Raw genomic sequence first — 21,140 nt, forward strand, 5'->3', positions numbered from 1 at the left:
AGTAGTAAAAATCATATACTATATACTATACCATACTATATAACAAAAGTTGGGTTTAAAAACTATGGTTACGCTAAATGGATGCACTAAATTGTAGAAATTTTTTCCAAACATATTAAATTACTTTTTTAAAAAAATACTATGCTTGTAGCATAAATTTGCTCCTACAAGTTACTATTCTCTTTTTGAACCTTTTTAAATTACTTGGATTAAATGTCTAGGAGACCACTATGAAATATCCTTGATCTTAAATGTCTCAAATAAGATAGGCAGCAGTCTTTAAATGTTTTATACATGAAAATTACTGTGTAATAGTCCTTGTAAGACTAATAGCTTGTTTGGATGGAGGGGTAGTAGAGTAGAGAAAGAGTAAGTTAAATTATCTTGTTTGGATTTTTTTAAGGGAGGAGGAGGAGGGATTTGAAGGGAGAATAGATCATAGAAATGTTTGACCAAATGAATTACCAAATTTACCCTTACCATATTAACAAAATTACAAATTATGAAAGACTAATTATTCTCCTCCCTCTTAATTTTAAAAACATCCAAACAATGTGGAAGCTACTCTCCTCCCCTCTATTCCCCTCTACGCTCCTCTCTCTCCAAACTTCCAAATATAGCACAAAAGAAAACCTTGGAAACATCTTAAAATGTTGGTCATAATAGTAAATACAGTCTTCGAGTACATCTCCATGCTCAGAAAGCATGGATATATGAACAATGACACCACAATTCCAAATACTCAACGACATCCAATAATTTGATATAATGTGCTATTGAAATAACTATTTGAGGAGAAAGTAGAAAGAGAATGTGGGAACTTTTATCTTCTTAATCATCTCCTTTAGTAATGCCAATTAGACTAAAGTGGCTTAAGTAAATTTCAAATGTTAAATCACATTGCACTAATGAAGCCCCAAAATGAGAGAACAACTCACCCAAAACCCAAGAACTATGGTGGCCTATGATACAAAAAATCCTCCTGATGAAGAACAATCCTGTACAAAGTCAATAGTGAAATGGAAAAAGGATTGGCCTGGATGTAATGCAAGTCAAACAGAAAATGAATAGAAGCCCCAACTGCCATCTCCCCCAAATCAAACCACACTTAAAAGATATCCTCCTCCACACGCTTCAGCAAAGTGTACCCCGTGCAGTATGCCACTTTCACCAGGCTGCAGTTTACAAAGTCCGCCATAAGATGCGAAAGTGGAAAAACAAAGAAGGCAGATAGTCTCCGGAAACATCTTGTTGCCCTGAGTGCTCAAAGATTTTATTTACAACAGCTCCTTATCATAAAATGCAAGAAGCTGCTTCACATGATTATGCCAAGCTGCAACACTTTGCCCATCGACTGTAACCCAGTCAACAACAGTTGACGCTGGCTGCTCCCACCATTCATCAAGCTGCAGTCATGCACAATACACGGATAAATATATATAATTAAAATAAAATAGTAAAGAACAAAAAGCAATGATTAAGCCACCAACTGACTGTAACGGAAATATAATCAATCTTTCATAATAGTCAAATACAACTCATGCACCCTTGTGTATAAGGGGAGGAGATGCCTTTTGGCCCTAAGACAATTGACCTGAAGTACAATTACTCTCACCCATCATTGAAATTAAGTTAAACATATAAAGACATTTTGCAGAAAAAGCTAATAATGACAAACTACAACAAAGATATGAAAGCAGGGACAGTGATTGGTCATCTGAAACCTAGACGCAGAAATACCGTTTAGGCTGTTTAGCATATATGAGTTTAAACAGAGAGTTTCAAAAGTCATGCATAAAATTTGAAGTGCTGAAGGAACATAACGCTGTATAAGGGATTGAAGTTTTTTAAAAGGTTAAAAAAAAAAAAAAAAAACACATGCAAAACAACATAAAAAATAAATAAATAAAAAAAAAGGCTCTACACATTTTTAAGGTAGATAAAGATAACATCAATTTTATGTTATCAGTGATTTACAAGCATGAACAAGAATGCTAACTGTTCAATTTAGAAAATATCCTACAGAAGTAGCTTCATACTTCTACTTGGAATTAATCTTTTGCTCTTGCCATACTACTTTGAAACTCAGCCAATTTCATTAGTTCCTAAATATGATATGGCAAACACAATTGGGCATCCATCGAATGCAAAGTAAAGGAAAATTAATTGTTTCCTATGAAGTATGCAAACAAAGCACAAGGAAAAGCAGTCAGATAATCATTAACTATCATCCCTAGATTTTGAATCTCAATAAGAAATTATCACAAGTTACTCAAGCTGCACCATATCAAAGCACAGCAACTAAATGTGCCAATGCAAGGAAAAGGACAAAATAAGATCTACCTAATAGATTCTTACATCATGCTTACCAAATTCAGAGATTTGGCCAGAAAATAAATTACCCATGCTGTCTCCCAAACAAAGAATCTTAACCATACTCTTTTTTTCCTGAGAAGAAAAGGGCTCTTTTTTTGTGCAAGGGACCAGCCATGGCAACTGTCCCTAGGCATGGCCATAGTAGCTCCTCTATTCTTTGAGAAACCAATGCCTTGGGGCCACAAGTACTCCCTTAGGTGGTTGAGCCATAACCTGACCTCAGCCCCAATCAGAGCACTAATGGTTTCAAGAAGTAGAAGGCATTAGTCCATAAGAAAAACTAGAATACCCATACTAATTTAACTCCCAAAATGTTAAAATTTATTTGTAAATTAATCCATTTAAAATATAGAACCTCAAATAGTTCATAAAATCAAGCAAAGCAGCAAAAAAGCTCTGTGTGTGCATGTGTTTTGTTGTTTTGGGGGAGGGGATGGGATGGGAAGGAAAGAGAAAATCAGTAATCACCCCTCATCCCACCCACACTCTCTATTTCTCAACCAACAAAATTATGCATGAGAGAGAGAGAGAGTAAAATGCATGACATAAAACATACAGACAGTGCTTCAACAGATGACTAATTTTTTTACCAATGGTAGTTACTCACCAAACCCCTAACATATTTACAATCTTCTGAAGACTTTTGAGCATTTGAGATTGCAGTCTTAAGCTCGGGCAACCATTTCTCCATGACAGTTTTTTCTTGTTCAGCAGCCAAATTCAAACAGTAGCTTGTTGTCCTGCAAGAAGTAGTCAATATTAAACAAGTCGTATTGTTATAAAGTTAGAAAATTGAGAGAGGCAAAAAAGTGACAGATAATTGCAATGCATATGGGATCATTCCTGATTGGAATGGCTTGATCATGTACAACAACTTCCAACACAGCACAAGGCAAAGAATGGAAAATAAATAGAACTAGATGTATGCATCAAAGGATACAGATATCAGCAATAAATTGAAACGGCCCAGACAAACAAAACAAACCAGATTGGTAGAATACCTAGCCTGGTCGTGTTTTTAAAGACACTCAAGTTATTGACCATAGTATTTTCAGTGAGGAAGATGGATGCTTAAAAAAGAAAAAACAAACAAACAAAATGCTAATCAAGAAGACACTTTCAGCTTCACCTTTCATATTCTTGTTGAGCACGGTAAGCATGGTTCAACAATGCGTGACCACTTTCAACAAGATCTTGCCGTATATGAACCAAATTGATTGCCTTTGCCAAGTCCTCCAACACGCTAGCCTCAGAACCACGAAGTTTCAAACAGAATTCCAGGGACTCCAATACTGATGATAAACTAGCATCTGAACCCTCCAAACCTGATTATGGTGTAAAAAAATTGAGTTGATGATTTAAAAAAAAAAACATGATAGCAGGCATATGCCCATCAAATGGCCATTCAACAATTACTACCATCATTGCTCAAATCAGTAGGGCATCAACCAAGTATTAATTGATAAGCAGTGATGGTCTCTACAGAGAAAAGCAAGTCTAAAGAACACTTGGTCAATGTTGATGCACACCAATCAAATGGACTTTAACCACCTTGCAAAATGAGGAAGTCCAGTCTAATAAACTTATATTTTATTATTAATAACACAAAATAAATTTATTAATTGACAATTCAAAAAAAAAAAATTAGAGGCTTTAAACCTAAGAAGCATGAACATGGCCAAGGACACAACACAGTGATACAGCAATTCTAGAAATATTAGGACACAACACAGTGGGGATAACAAAAATTAATTAATATATATATCTTTAGGTATATTATATTTATTTTTTGGCAACTTTTATGTTTATTTTTAAGTTTTCAAAATAAATAACAACTAACAAAAATATTCAAAACATATTTAAAATCAATGGAATATAATTTTTTCCTCCACACATGCAAGACCGTCCCTAATGAACATGTCAGGGATTTTGGAGTGTCTGTGTTTCTTATTTAAACTGTAGAACATACCACATCAACCATATATGCTTCCTTTGAGCCTTTTCATAGAACTCTATGAATCCAAGAATTTCCAGAAATTAGTTCTATGCTAAGAACCATGGACATGGACACGACATGACACAGGACACGGCAATACGGCAATTCTTGAAAAATTAGGACATAACACAATAAAGATTAATTTGTGTGTGTATGTGTGTGTATCTATATATAGGTATTTTATCTAGGAAGCAAGGACACTTCATTTGGGGTGTTGTATCCGTACCCATGCTTCCTAGGTAAGGGCTAATTTTTCAAAAATTGCTATGTCACCATATCATATCCATACCTATACCCATTCCCATACTTGTGCTTCCTCGTATTTTATACTTACGTCGTGTATAAGCACATTTTATGTTTATTTTAAAATTTTAAAATAAATAACTATCAAAATCTTTAAAAACATATCTAAAACACCCAAGAAGGTAACTAGGCCTGTTATATAAGCCATGACACTAGCATTTCTATATTAACGACCAAAACTCACCAGCAGGATATTGAAGGGCGGCTGAAACACGGCATATGGATGGAATTGCAGATAGATCCCTGGAACCGGCTCTTGCAGTCAACAAAGCCGCATTCTTTTCTGCAGCAGCAACAGCTTCAGGTCCAGTAGATCCATTAGCCCCCATAGACTCCAAGAGTGCCTGATGCAATTAAAGAGATAAGTCCAACAGCTCATGGATTCATGCTTTTACAGAAAATTTGAATCCCAGTGGCTGAAACCATGGCAAGTACACTAAAAAGTTGAGTTTCCCATACAATGATGCCATCATAATTAGTTACTAGTAATCAATTTTAGGAATCCCATTAGGCCATGACAACATTGTCAGCATCCAACTTGAATGTCAATGTATCACAGAATTGACAAAATATTATCAATGGTTTTTTATATAAGTGACAGAATGGTATCTATGGTATTTGAACCACAAAACTTTATAGCTCAAGCAATAAATGATAGGTTTCAGGTCCCGCAAAAGATGCAAATTGCTTCGTTGCAGGCAATGGTTAAGAAAAAGGTTCATGAGTTTTACAAAATGTATCTCAAGAGCCATGAGGACCATGACAATAACAATCCATCACAAATTTCAGTATAAAGGAATCTTTCTCTAGATTAGGATGTTCGGCAGTTCCATGAGTTCAGGGTTTCTCAAACTGAGGGAAAGATTATTCAGTCAGCATAAGTTTATATGATAAGAAAAGGATGCAACTTTTGACACGTATACAGTGAGGCAGCATTAGCAATTCCAATTTATCACTAGCACTGGGCATGGCTTAGAAATGTGACACCAAAGACATGTAACCCTGCCTTAGAATGCAGCACCTCTTGATGCATATTCTTTTCTTTACAAAAACTCGTTAGAACTATTTTATTATAGATTTACATTCATGCCCAACTTAGACACAATGAGCAAACCTAAGTATGATCCACTATTAATCTCATGTGACTACTAATTGATTCTTATCTAACTCTGTTACATCTTCAAAACCTACTCTTCTCTACTTCAACAGATTTGAACAATTGAGTCTCACCTAAAAATAAAAGGATCTAAAACTACTACAAAAATCAATGACTGTTAATTAGCAATTGTAGTTACCTATAGAAAAATTAGTCAGATTATAAAATGGCATAGTTGATTACCAGCAATATCCATAGTCCATGCTCAATGAGAATAATATACAGATTACCTCCTCCACAAAACAACCAAACCAACAATTTCCATAAACAATGATTGCTCAACATTCTACGGATAAGTTGTTAATTGAATTTAGCATTAAATTGTTCCATCATAGTTTCAAAAACCTGTGGGGTTGATGGAAGCATGTAGAGGCTATTATCAGGACTTTGATAGAAAGCAGAAACTTCTTTATCAATAAGATCTTTTGCACCATTGGAAATGTCCATGACAACTGAGCAAGCTGGAATTATAGTGCTTGATGCATACTCCCTTGCAGCTAATGGCTGCTGATTCCAGAATGCAGCGGCATCCTACAAGATAATGAAATTACCAGAAAATCATTTATGACAAATAAAAAAGCTATATACTGTTGAAATTATTTTGCTTAACTAAAAGAAACAACAGCCAAAAATGCAAAAAATGAATCCATATTTTATTTTTACAATATAAATATATTGCCGCAGGACATAAATGAAGATTAGAAAACTAAACATTAATGGTAAAAATGAACATAAAAGCCCAGATAGCTATTGAGAGCCCCCTATCTGTATATGGAAAACAATCTAAAATAATGTTCACCATTTGTTTTTGGTTGGTAAGCTAACGTTGTGCCTGAATGAGGAATTTTGAAATGGAATTTTACTCAGTTCTAATGTTCAAAAAAAATCCATGGAATTTTCAAGCATCTAAATCCAAAGCCTAAATTCCATGCAGAGAGGTACCCTTAAAAAAAAATTATAATTTAAATTGTGGTGGGCCCATGTGTGAGGTGGTAGGCTAATTTGTGATTTTTGTTGTATCCGTAGCTTTATTGAATTTCTCAATGCTATACAAAATAAATAAGACCATCCAATTTCTACAGAACAACAAATTATGCCCTAACAAAGCCTCCAAACAGAGCTGTGGTTTTACAAGAAATTTTAAAGTTGAGATATCTTACCATGTTAGCCTTAAGAAGAGCAGTATATATGGTTTCAAGTTCAGATCTGCGGGCATCAAATTCTTCAATCTTCTTCCATTTCTTTTTTAAAGAATCTTCAGCTTCTTTCCTCTCTGCACATAGTTTATTCAAACGCTGTATTTCAGCCATCAGAGTGTTCAAGCTAGCCCTCAACCCTGCAGCTTCTCGCTCCTTAGCCCAGACCTCCAACTGTACCAACAAAGAAGCAGAATATGAAGCAGCCCAACTAGTACCACCCAATAAATCAAAAAAAAAAAAAAAACAGTCCTCCCTCCTTTGACATTCCCTCCATTCTTCGCATAAAAAAAATTTTGAAATAATGTCCAGCCCATCAAAAACCTAATAGAAATTTAAAGATAAAAAGGGTACCTATTATATTATTACCCCATATCTTGCATATTTTCTGTATTTAGTACACAAAATACATTTAATGTGAGTCTACAATGGTTTTACACATCAAGTACCGTTCGATTGGATTTAACTAAGGTGTAGAAAGTTGTGTAAAGACACTGCATCAAGACAATATTCAATAATCAAGAAATGCACCTCAAGATTATGCGCAACATACGAGCATCAAGAATTTTTGTTTTTTTTGATAAGTAACAAATGAGCATCAAGAATTGGTCCCCCAAGAATGACATGTTAACATGCACAAAAATCTATAAAGTAGGAGTACAATAAATGTTTCTGAGAAAGAGAGGATAATGGAAACTAGCATATTAAAAGTTACATGAACATGGCTCAACATATGGTCATCAGTTATCACCTCTAAAGGATCCACACAAATGGCCATAAAAATGTGTCAACTGGGATGACAATATTGATGAGTTTTATTATCCTCTTCCATCTGTTTCACACTAGGGTTATCCAAAAAAACATAAGGTTACATGATAAAATACAAGGCTCAACATAAGGTTATCACCTCTAAAGGATCCACACAAATGGCCATAACAATGTGTCAACTGGGATGACAATATTGATGAGTTTTATTAGCCTCTTACATCTGTTCCACACTAAGGTTATCCAAAAACAATTCCAAAAATATGCAGCAAGTAGCCTGGAAGTAGTTCACCAACTTCACAAACAATTTTTTCACATTAACTAACTAGGATACTAAAGAGATGAATGACATTGAATGCATTAGAAAATTTTGATCGTAAAATCTCATGCCCATTGATATTATGTTTACAAAAGTGGAAACCCATAAGTAGTTTCCCTTAACTACATATCCTCTACAAATAATCACAATACAAAGATATGTGCCTTCTTTTTGCATGAAGTAGTATTTTTACAATCAAACTTTTATTACCTATCAAAAAAAAAAAAGATATGAAAGACATTGTGACGCAAGACAACCAGAACAAAATCAAAATAACAGAAAAAAAAAAAAAAGGATATGACCTAAGAGTCAACACCTAGGCCTGGCTTGAAGTCAGCATCAAGCGAGGAAACCACTAAGAGTTAGCACCTAGTTCTAATCGGCTAGAAAACCCTAATTGCTTCTAAGTTGCCTATAAAGGATTGCTAAACCCTAGTTCTAATTGGCTAGGAAATCCTAATTGTCTTGTTAAAAAAATAACCTTGCTTTCAAATTAAAATACTAATAACCCAATAAACTACTAGGATCTAAAACATAAAAACACAACTGAGTTACAAACATAAATAATACTAAATAATAATCTTCTTACGTCTCCTATATCATTCTCCTCTGGTTGGAGAAAACTCGACCTCGAGTTTTAAAGCATTGAAGGATTAGGATGCTAACAAGTAACACTTGCTTCAAGTCTGGAATCACCTTAGGGAGCACAGAGAAAAGAAAAACCTTGAATTCCACCACGTCAAACTCTTCTAGAATAACAAAAACAATGTGTGGAATCAACATAATCTTATCTTGAACCATTGGAAGCACTATGTTATCCACTTTCTCCACTTTAGCAAATTGTTTGTCTTCATGCACCATGGAAGGCTGATCAAAAGCAGATTCATTAGCTTCCAATATCACATCATGTGCTCCCTCTAACATAATACTATCTTTAGAAACCATCTCTTCAACTTGCTGCTCTTTAATAGATTTGTTTCTTGCACGCATGTTAAAGCAACACTTGTAGAGGCATGTACATCTTTGTCAACATTAGGTTTTGGCATTACTTGAGGATTCTCCACTACCAAGATATCATCATCAATGTTGTCTTCTATGGGGGCAGCAATAATTTCATTCCTTGGTTTCCCAATTGAATCGGTTTGAGTCTTCATTTGCTTCATCTAAGCAATCGAGTCTTGAACACCTTTCATGAGCTTTTTAGATAATTCATTTAATTCCTTGCATCAACGAAAGGTAGATTGTTCAAAAGTGCACTGAGGACATGAAATGGGATGAGGATTCATCGTATTTGCTTCAACTTGAAAAGCACCACACTGAGATTGGGGTAGATACTTAGCTCGAAAGTATGGTGACAAATACTCATCACAAAGCTTTTCTTTCATATCTTCCCACACACTAATGGTATGTTCGTACTTTATATTTGCAGAAATATTCAAGATCCTCCCAAAATAGTTGTGCTCCACCTCTTAACTTCAACTTTGCATATCTAACCTATATCTAACCTTTACGTTATCCGCAAAATTTTCTTGCTCAAAGAATTGCTCCATCCCATTCATCCAGTTGACAAAATCCCATGGATTGTTTTTACAACCATCAAAATAAGGTGTTTGTGATATTACCATAGCTCACTGGGCAAAAAGATTTTTGCCAACTTGACTTGTTAAGTTCGGCCACTAAAGAAGGCACTGCCATGGCGCTAACCAAATAAAGCTTCACTATTTGAACAGCAATAGAAAAACCCAATCAACGTGGACTGGATTGTGTGGGTTTTTTTTTTTTGCTGGGGCTAGTGGGACAAGCTGAGCTTTTTTCTAATAAGATGGGTCGGGTAAAATCTCTTTACAAGATAAACTAAAGGGGTGAATTTAAAAAATAGAAAGACTCAGACCGGGCTGCGGGTTTCCTATTGATATCATCACTGGGTTGCTGATGGAATTGCAGCGGCATCGTACTAGTCAAGTGAGGGCCATGGCAGCAGTGGCTCTTGTGGCAGCAACGTCGATGGGCATTCAGTGATGGCAGTTCTTGTGATCTAGGAGCTTTGGTTTATTGGTGGCGTGGGTTTGGGATTTCTGTGTGTAGAAGAGCATGACAGTGGAGAAAGGATTTTTGGACTGTGGTGGTGGTAGAGCTGTCACTTGCAGTGATTGTTTATGGTGTGTGGGTTACTGTGGATTGATGGGATGTGGAACAAGGGATTTTGACAGTGGTGAGATGGTGGAGGTAAAGGGTGATGCCGGCAGGATTTTGTGGTGTTTTCTGTAGTAGTAGGCAAAGATATAATTTCTCAGTGGGTGGAAAATGCAATGGCTGAAACTTTTTTTTTTTTTTAAGTATTTTCTGGTTCGGATTGACTGCGGTGATGCTTCAAACAGATCAGTGTTTGCTTTGATACGAAAACTGATGCAAGACAACCAGAACAAAATTAAACAACAAGAAAATAAAGGATATGACCTAGGAGTCAGCACCTAGGCCTTGCTTAGAGTTAACACCAAGCAGGAAAACCACTAAGAGTCAGCATCTAAGATGAACCTAGAGTCAGCACTAGACCAAAGAGAGACCAAACGGCCATTTTTTCGTTCATCAAAATATCAATCATCTCCTCAAGGACTCAAGGAGTACAATAGGTTGCTTATAAAGGATTGCTAAACATTAGTTCTAATTGGCTAGGAAACCCTAATTGTCTTATTACAAAAATAATCTTACTTCCAAATTAAAATACTAATAGCCCAATAAACTACTAGGACCTAAAACAAAAAATTACAACTGACTTGCAAACATAAATAATACTAAATAATAATCTTCTTGCGTCTCCTGCATCACATTGATTATTTTGTTATGAAAAATCAACAAGAAAATCTTGGTTTCAATATCTCATGCCCAATAACCATTATGGTTGTAGAACTCAAATGTGCACCATGTATGTCTAAAATCAAATTTCTTATCACACTAGGAAAAAGGGAGAGGGAAAAAATAAAAACAAACATAAATTTCCTCTTCAGTTTTGACATATGTGAAACCTACCAACAGTTTGCCTTAAGCAATGTAGGAGGTGCCTCAATAATTGTATAAAAAGATCTAACAACAAAACTCTTGATCTGAAAAACACAGTGTTCCACTTTAAACCAACCAAGAACAGAATATTGACAGTCAGGAATCAAATCTATTATAACAGAAAGAAATATCTATTTTTTAGTAAAAAAATTACCTTAAAGGAACAATGACATGGAACAATTATGAAGAAAACAAACTCTAATGATGGCAATGTTTTAGCGAAATCATTAATAAATGGTAACTGGAACCATTTTATCCACATACTTACCTCAAATTGCCTAAGACTACCCACATTTTGCGATGCACCTCCAACACCAAGTGAATTTGAGGAAACTACATCATTACTTCCATGTAAACGTTTTACAAGTTTTTGACACAAGTCCCTAGCCTCTGCAGCTTTATTCCGTGCATCTTCAGTAGCCAAAAATTGTTGAACATGAGCTTTCTGTGTACAAGAAGACATACTAGAATCAATTCAACACCTTAAAGAAATCAACTAGAGGGGGGGGGGGGGGGGGAAGAGAGAGCAGATGTAGATTGGGAAAGGTTAAATTGAAGCACTTTTCAAGTTAAAAAGGTGTGAGTTTGGTTCTAAAACCAGCTTAAACCCATTTTCAATGATATGCATGAGGGCTTTTATTGGGATGGAGAAAAAAAAAGTGTGTGTGGGTGTGAGAGAGAGAGAGAGAGAGAGAGAGGGAGATGAACTTGATAACAACAGATATAGAAATATAACTACTTACAATTTGAATGAAATTTAGAACATAAAGATGATTAGTTCAAGGTCCAAAGAGAGCAATAACAAAGTAGCTTACAGATTACACTTATTACAAGGCCTCATAAAAACAACCATGCAAATAACTACCATCTAAAAAAGGACCTGTCTTTCAAGAAGTTGATTTTGAGTTCCTCTAGAAGGTGCATCTCCTATCTTTCCATTGCCATAAAGCTGATAGTGTAATGGCGAGCTCACATCAGGAGAAGAAACATCCATGACTGTGTTGTTCTCATACTTGTACCTATTAAGAAATCAGAAAGTATCTATTCATTAAAAATGTGTTTCTACATTGATAAAGAGACAGAAACTTCACCAGAAACATAACACCAGGAAACGGCCTCGTTAATCTGAACAGTCAAGAAAATCAAGTATCACCTGGGACAAAATCACAAAATGGAACAAAAATGAAGCTCATTGATGACAAAATTCAAACAAAGGAATAAATCATGCCAAAATTTTCCACGTAGTATATAAACAAATATGTCACTTCAAAACTGTCTACCAGTAAGGGTCCACTTTGATTAGCCATTTAAAACAGTGCATTTTAAAAAAAACAGCAATCTTATAATGTGCGTTTTGAAATCACAGTTAACATGTTTGGTAAAACTTGTGAAAAACTGTTGTTTCTGTCAATTGAGTGTTTGGATAATTTTAGTCTAAAACTGTTGTTTTGGGTGCAAATTACCAAAAGGGACTTAAAAATGCTATTACGGTAATCCTGCCATTTTTTTAATGCAATCAATGTTAAAATTTGTAATAATAAAAATAATTGGTTGCTTTTATTATTATATGAAGATACTAATAAATTCAGACACAAAAAAATTAAAACAAATAAAACAATGCATTAAAGATTTATGATTGATCGTTGAATTGCTCCACTAGTCTTCTTGGTCACCACATTTTTTATTCATTCATCTCTTCAAACAGCTAATCATGCTTTCTTTGACTTCCATCCACTTGTTGGCTCTCAGGCTACTTTTCTTTTTTTGATAGGTAATAAAGATAAGAAAAGTGAAATGTGTTTACGATAGTAAACTCACTACACTTGAAGCGAATACGAACAAATCAGAGGGAAGAGTTAACATAAATAAGGAAATCAGACATGGAAATACAATGCGTAAAACCCCAAATACGAGACTACTCAAACAAAGTCCTAGCTAGCAAAGGCTTCAACAGATCTACAGGTCTCTCAATGTCCTCAAATGTTCAAGCACTGCTTTCCTTCCAGATTAACCACATAAGACACACTCTCAAGCTACTTTTCTCAATTATGTTGCTTTGTTTCTGCAAAATCCTCACAAGTCACTAGCTTATATATCACTTTGTCCAGTATTTTTATTAACACGCACACACATGAAAAATTCAATTTCCTCAGTCAGGTTTGATTTACAAAGTAAGCCGTTTGTGGAGCCTAGCACTCAAACTTGATTGCTGTAAGGTTTATGGAGTAGAGTTCTGAATCCTTGCAGGGCACGAGATTGAGTCATGTATGGAATCCTTACTAGTGAGATCTTTTGTTAACTATTTACAATGACGGTTACGTGATATTTTTGTGCATAAATACCAGCTTCTAGTATTTTGGTCACTTAAGCAAATGTTTTAAGGATATTTTCGGAATGGACACCCTAAAAATATTATGTGTGAAAACGTGAATATACAATTTGAAAGTAGCATTTTCAAAAAAGTTGGGAGTGACCTCAGATTTTAAAATGCGGGTTTTGGAAATTTTCAAAAAACACAATTTTTCTGAAACTACAGGACCAAACACACTATTTTTCACCTTTTTTGTAAAAACACACTTTTACTACATGAAAACAGGGGGCCAAACAGACTATTATCCACTTCAACTTGTGGACACACACATGGATGGACGAATGACTGGAAATTATGATCCATTTCTTGAGCACAACAAGATATCATTTAAAATGAATAGCAAGCATCCTATAAATCAAAATCAAAATAAATAAAAAATAAGAAATGTAATGATGCTATATATACCACTATGTATGAGTTAATTTGAAAACAGAAAACAGCATTTCATATAGGCACATTATCTAAGAAAGATCTTCAAAAGATTGTGAAGTTTAACGCCCAGTCATTAGATCCTCGAAAGCTCATGATCCATCATTACGATGGGACTCATTAGTGTGCTCTCATTTATTAGTGACTAACTGAAACCTTTTTTTGATTAGTAATAAGTTTTATTGATATCAAAAAAGGAACACCCTAGTACACAAGGAGTGTACAGGGGTCAACAAATCAAGTACAAAAATTACAAGAATCAAGAAAATCAAGAAAAGAAGAGAATGATTGCTTTCGCAAAGCAGTCAACCAATCCAATAATTGTTCTCCATTGTTTAATGTGGTGTCTTTGGAGGGAAAGAAATAATAGGTGTTTTGAAGATAATGAGAGAACCATACCAGACCTCAACAAACAACTGAAACCTACTAACTTCTAGTGATTAGAAGATTGGCTTCAATCCTTCTCCATCAGATATTCAGATGTAGCATAGGAACATAACAGACCTCAGAGGTAGATGTAACCTAATAAGGGAACAAAATTTGGGTAATTAAATCCATTAAATTTGTGACACAGACCAGCTAACTAATAAAAATTCCAGAAAAAAACTCTGCTGTGAGTGAAATCAAGTATGATGAGTTTAGGTGAAATGGAAGTATAAATCATAACAGAGACAAGATTTCTGTGATTGGCCTTATGCATATGTCCATGGGCAGCAAGACAAGCTTCACTAACAAAGTAAGGAGACTGGGTACACCAAATCTCGCTCTCTCTCAATGGAGGCAAAGAGAATTTTTCTTTGTCCTAATATCTAGTCATGGCACACAAGACAGAGCACTACAAACAAAAGCACAATCTGAATTTACACTCCAAAGTTGGCACAAAAACTCCAATCCGAATAAAAGCCAAAGTCGGCTGAAGAATAAAAGCCAAAGTCAGCTGAAGGTGTAAAACATATGGGATAAACTATGATATGGGTGTGCAGCATGATGTTCCATGCAACTTAACACCAATTCAAGCATCAACAAACTCCCCTTAAGAGCCAAAATAACCAAGAAAAAAATAACACTTGATGTTCATGAATAAAAAGGCTAAAATCAAGGTTAACTTTGGATACAATTGGGAAAAAATTTAAGCTGGCTCATAACAAGCATGTCTTCAAACAACCATTTTTTTTTTAGTTAGTTAGAAAAAATGAGTAATATAAGCACAAATGATGAATTCTTTAGCAAAGAATGACAGAATAAAAGCAATAAAACCAGTGAAACACCCTCAAATCTAACTTGATCAAGAAGAAAACGACCCCATGTCAGCAAATAGAGAAATAAATTATATACACTATCCCATAGGGATGCTAAATAGGGACACTGCAGCCTTTAAACCAAAGATGAGTATAAATCCCATAATGGACCTTAAACAAATTAACATATTTCCAAGATGCTTGAGTTGACATCATTGCCAAATCAATAACTTTTAAAGCATTAACCCAAAATATAATACCACATTCCGATTCTCAAAGCTCTACTCAAATGAATAGTCAAATCCTCCAACTTCTTCCAGCAACACAACCCTGTAGCATAGCCCATGCTATCCAAATTGGTGTACAAGGAATAATAGAGGAATAATGTGGGAACAGAATAAGTAAGAGCATTTGTTGCTGAAGTAGCAAGAGCAATTTAATGCACCATATAGAGATCCATTAGGGCTGTTCACCGGTCAGTCAAGCTCAGGAAGGGGTTAAAGCCACCACTCAACCCAACCATGTCAAGTGAGGGGAGATACGAACCTGCCACCAATCAATACAATTAGGCCACTCAACCGGATTGAGTGTTCAGATCACCAGTAGGTTATGACAGTTTCATCTAGTGGGGATGGCGGTTGAACGACAAGGGAGAGAGGAGAGTTTGGCATTGCTCCTTGCCAATCTGGGATCATTGGTGATGGATCTGGGGCTGCCTGTTAGGAACCCAGTGGTTCCTAAAGGAGATGGATGGGAAGTGTATGGAAATGGATGAAAATTATATGGAATTTGACTTAATTCATTTTATTCAACCTCCAAAGAATTATTAAGAGAGAAAGGAAATGCCAAAAGTAACAAATTGCTTTATTATTCAACACAATACAAAGGGGACTACATGGATCTATTTATAGATAACTAGCCCTAATCTAATTGGCCCACATGGCTTAAGACTATTGGTTAATTAATCTCCCATGTGCTCTAACTAATATCACATGTTTATAAGATACACATGTGACAAAAGTGATTAATGTGCTAGAATACTAACCAGCTTCTTACTTATCTAATTGTAACTAAATTTCCTAATCTAATTCAACCCGTAGGATCTCATCCATCTAAACTATATTTGGGATTCCTAACACTGCCAAAGCCGAATATAATGGTGCCAGTGCCAAGGTCAACTGGAAGGTTTTTTTTTTATATAAGTATTAAAATTTATTAATAAAACAAGTTACTTCATGCTCACAAGGATGAGCACTGTGTAACCTAAAAGAACTACAAAAAAGCATGCACAAAATGAAAGTGATTTTGTAAACTCTATAAGATTGTTGCTAGCTGTAAGGCCCCACACACGAGACCAACATTGCTTCCAATTGATTCATTCTTTCAGTTGTCTGTATCTTCAAAAGTATCATTATATCTCTCCTTCCACAATAACTACATCAAGCATAACAGTATAACGTACCAAATCTCCAAAGTTTGCCTCCCAAACCAATTCCTCCACCCAAACAAAAGATCATCCACATGCCTTGGTAACACCTACCAAATCCCAAAGGTTCTAAAAACCAAGCTCCACAAATCATAGGCTACATCACAGTGAATCAACAAATGATCTACCATCTCTCCACTAGACAAACACATACAATGCCATCCAACTTAGGTAAGTCTTCGCTTGTTAAGATTATCACAAGTAAGAATCTTCCCTCAAGCTGCTGTTCCAAAAATAGATGAGACCTTAAGCCTTAACACACCAAGCACTCTTTCAGGGAAAAAGTTTTTTGGTGCACCTCAAATAACCTCATAATATGAGAAAATAGTGAAGACCGATTGGAAGTTTGAAACAAGAGAGAGGGGCCGCCATAGAATGGTGGGGGAATATATGGGAGAGTCAGGTTATGCAGGCGGCAAGCACCTACACCCCACCAGCCAACTGATAAAAGTCAGGTTTAAAGGCCAAAACAACCCACTGCAGATCAGGTTGAAACCATTTGTTTGCCATTGGGTCAAGTCAGATCAAACGGATGAGTCAAATGGTTCAATTCTGTGAGCAACACTATGATCCATTAAAACTCAATTATAAGCAGCTATCAAAACCTGCTCCAAGCTTTGCTATAAATTTGGGTGCGTATAGTAAAACATGAAAAGTGTAGTATAGGACCAAACAAAGCTTGGTTACTCTATCTAAAAGCAAAGATGAGTGAAGCATAAAGAAAATTTTATTTTAATTTATTTTTATTCAATTCTAGAAGTCAATTGCATATTCATTGGTCAAGTCGATTTTATTTAAGGTCTTATTCGTTAATTAAGTTAATTACTATTTTATTTAATTTCCTAGAGTCAAGAGTGTATTTTTGTAAATCAATAACCGGGCTTCCCTGAGTCAAACATGAATACACCATAAAAGATCATTCAAGAAGACCTCAAAAGATCTTAACAAGAAACTTTTTAAATGTATGGTAGATAAGGCTAGCAACAATCTCATTAACAAACAACGATCGAAGATTCCCACAAGTACTAAGTAGAAGACTTTAATTAGATATCACCAACTGAACAACCAAAGTCAAACATTGAAAAAGCAGAACCAAGACTAAGGAGAGTCATATGAGCACAAATAGAACACAAAAAGAATGTTTAGTTATACCTTAGAGTCTCTGCATCAGCTCTAACATCAATTTTCTCAATTTCTCTAGAAATAATAGTCTTCAGCCGTAAAGCATAGGCAGTAATTAACTGAAGCAACTGAGGAGGACTCTTCAAGCAATTTGCAATAACAGCTCTAACCTCATCAGGTATTTCACCATCAAAATCAAATCCTAACTTGGCTGCTTCCAATTGAGGGTTCAAATGAATGCCATTTCCTTCATAAGCAGGAAAAGAATTGCGTATTTTTTCAATCATATGCATAGCAAGAGATTCACATGCCTTTCGGATATTTCTTTCCCGATTGGTTTCGATAACAATGACATCATCTGCAGATTTACTGCCCTTAACAGTTGAATAAACTGCTTCTTTCTCACTGTTTAAACTGAAGCTGTTAAGCTCAACTGAAGAATCAACACTTAACCTTTGAGCATCCCTTGCTTGATTAACATAGTAACAGAGACGTTTGTGATACTCTGCAAATATTTTTGCTGCTTCATCACACTGTTGGTCATAAGCCTTCAGCATCACCTGCTTGTGCCTGCACCATGTGTAAGCATATATGAGACTGGTCCACATTGAAAACTCCAGATACATAGTACCCTTTAGAAAGATCCATTCACAGAAAAGGCCATGAATTTCATATATCAATGTGGTCCACATATCTCAAAAATATGCATAATCATATGAAATTCAACACTACAATTTTATTCTTGAACATGTAGCCATGCACTTATTTGTTTTTATATGGAATAGATTCTCTATATATATGAATAAGAAATAAGATGGTAGCTTATTTGAAAACGCCATCAACTTCAGCACCTGATTCTTCGATAAAATTTACCAGGAACAACACGTAATGTTTAATTATTTGAATATCCATTGCAAGTGAGGTAGGTGTAAATAGGCTATGAAGCCAACCCAATTAATTGCAGTATATTGCTTTGTAGGATTGAGTTTAAACATTAAATTGACAAATTACGAAAACACACCAACAGAAAAAGTAACACAGTTAAAACATTAACTACCAATATTGGGAAAAGGTCTATGCAATTCAGTTTATGGTAATTCATACTAATGCTGCTTATCTTCTTTCTTTTATTGATAAATTATACACATTATACCCAATGGGTCTTGCAATCAAATCCTCACCCTCCACCCCATTATTATCAGAGCAGGAAGTGCCAGTTGAGCTATCACTCATTGGCATCCTCCATCCACTTCAACAAACTCAGCGCACTTTCTCTTTGCTTACAATAAGTGGGTTGTGGTGATTTGAATTCAGATTCTCTACATGGGAGAAACCCAGTAACGCCACTAAACTACAAGGCTCTTAGCACTCTATCCACTTTCCAACGACCAAGAATGTGTTCAAAACTATTAAGTCAATATAACTATATAAGTACTAACACAAACTACGCAATGTGTAGAACTACAATCCTGCATAATACACTCATTCCATTCCTCAATCTGTTCAACAAGCAAAAAATACATACGGTAAATGACACATTTTATAAAAAGTGAACAAACAAACCTGTAATTGGTGCGCTCATCAAGCATTCTCTTCCGCTCGGCCTCTTCTCTCGAAACCTCCAACATCTTAGCCCTCAAATCTTTTCTCTGTCTCCTCACAATATTCCTCAACCTCTCGACTTCCCTCGCCGCCGCGTCCCTCTCCTGCAACGCCGCCTCCCTCGCCTCCGCCGCGCCCAATCCCTCCTCCACCACCACCGCCTTCTCCTTCCTCCTCCCACTTCCTCTACTCCTACCCTCCTCCTTCCTCAAATTCACCGAACTGCCACCTCCTCCACCTCCGCCTCCACTCTCTCCACCACCACCACCGCCACCGTGAACCGTGATGTTGCGGCGGATATTCTCGACGGTCTTCTCGGACTTGACGCGGGTGAGGAGGAAATTCCAGACGGGGATCATGTTGCCACGGCAAATCTTGCGGAGCGAGTCAATGGAAGGTAACTGTGACTTGCTGCTCGACCCGGTGTACGGACCTAATGGTCTGTAATTCATCTCCTTCTGAAGCCATTCCAGTATTGCCTCCGGTTGCGCCGCCGCCGACGACGACGACGACAACGAGCTCGTCGAGCCCTGATGCAGCATTGTTGTTGTGAGAGAATCAACCAAAACCCTAGGGCTTGCTTCGATCGGCGACTAAATCGGCATTAGGGTAAAATTTGAGAGAAATCTATCGAACGAGAAAGCGGAGTTGTTCGCATTTCGTGGAATTCGAGTTAGATCCGATTCAAATTGGTACTACGACTACGACTTGTAATTCCCAATTTTGAAAATGCTAATATATAGTAGCATATAATAGAGAGAGAGTGGCCGGCGAAGGAAAGAGAAGTGAGTGTGCCTGTGTCTGTGTCTGTAGTGTACAGTTTGTCCTTCAAGGCTGAAGAAGAAGAGATCAGAATCAGATATTTTTTTAAAAAAAATTGCTAAAAATATATAAAATTAAACCGTATGTTATTCCCGCTCTTGTATTTGTATGTACAGACAGACTACTGTCTCCCATTGGGTAATTTTTAATTTTGTTACTTAAATTTCAAATGTTTTAATTTGGTCCTAATGTTATCTTATCTACTATCATTTTAATTGGAGACATTCAATCCATAATGTCTGTTACTTTGCTCCTAAGGTCATTTGCTTAGGAAATACTTTTATAGACTTTTTATGAAAAAAAAAAAGATTTAATTAATTTTTTATATTTTTTATAAAAGTTGCATCAAAATTTATCTAAATTAGTTCATTAAAAAATATATTAAGAGCATTGGTTAACCTGACCAAAAAATAAAGACATAAATTAACATAACTTTGTTTTTAGATATCCTCTTAATATATTGAGATAAACAATCTTACAAGATCAATAATTTATTGCAATCATCACTACAAACTCTCCAAAAAATAAAAAATAAGAAGGAAGAAGAAGCATTGGATGACTTGTAAAATTAGTTAAAAGGTAAAAACTAAAAAGAGGTTGTTGAGACTTTGGTTAGAATGACCAGGTTGATGCCACAAATCGATGTATATAGCAGTTTAATCTCATAACATAAATTATGATTTATCTTGATGTAAACCTTATTAAACTAGTATGGAAACTCTTCTCTTTTTTTTTTCTTTTTTTTTTTGATAACAACTAGTATGGAAACTTGGCTTAAGAAAATATAGATGTGGGGTTTCAAGAGGGGCTGTTTGATAAAGATGGAATTTGGCAGGAGGGTGATAGAGCTGTGGAGGGTGTGGTGCTTAAATATTATTCTGACTTGTTCAAGTCTTCTTATC

The 21,140-nt window shown here is 35.7% G+C and overlaps 1 protein-coding gene across 1 annotated transcript; it reads right to left on the minus strand.

The window, feature by feature from the left end:
* Positions 1 to 662: 662 nt before the first annotated feature.
* Positions 663 to 20,290, minus strand: LOC115976244 (AUGMIN subunit 5-like). Its single transcript, XM_031097416.1, has 10 exons — positions 19,378 to 20,290; positions 17,845 to 18,384; positions 12,049 to 12,187; positions 11,437 to 11,613; positions 6,992 to 7,201; positions 6,177 to 6,362; positions 4,860 to 5,019; positions 3,506 to 3,701; positions 2,984 to 3,116; positions 663 to 1,406 (listed from the first exon to the last, which is right to left on the minus strand). The coding sequence occupies exons 1-10, from the start codon at positions 19,956 to 19,958 to the stop codon at positions 1,278 to 1,280; spliced, it is 2,451 nt and encodes an 816-aa protein (XP_030953276.1). The 5' UTR covers positions 19,959 to 20,290; the 3' UTR covers positions 663 to 1,277.
* Between the last annotated feature and the right edge of the window lie 850 nt (positions 20,291 to 21,140).

This window comes from Quercus lobata, chromosome 2, assembly GCF_001633185.2.
Source record: "Quercus lobata isolate SW786 chromosome 2, ValleyOak3.0 Primary Assembly, whole genome shotgun sequence".
In the NCBI taxonomy this organism is placed as follows: domain Eukaryota; kingdom Viridiplantae; phylum Streptophyta; class Magnoliopsida; order Fagales; family Fagaceae; genus Quercus; species Quercus lobata.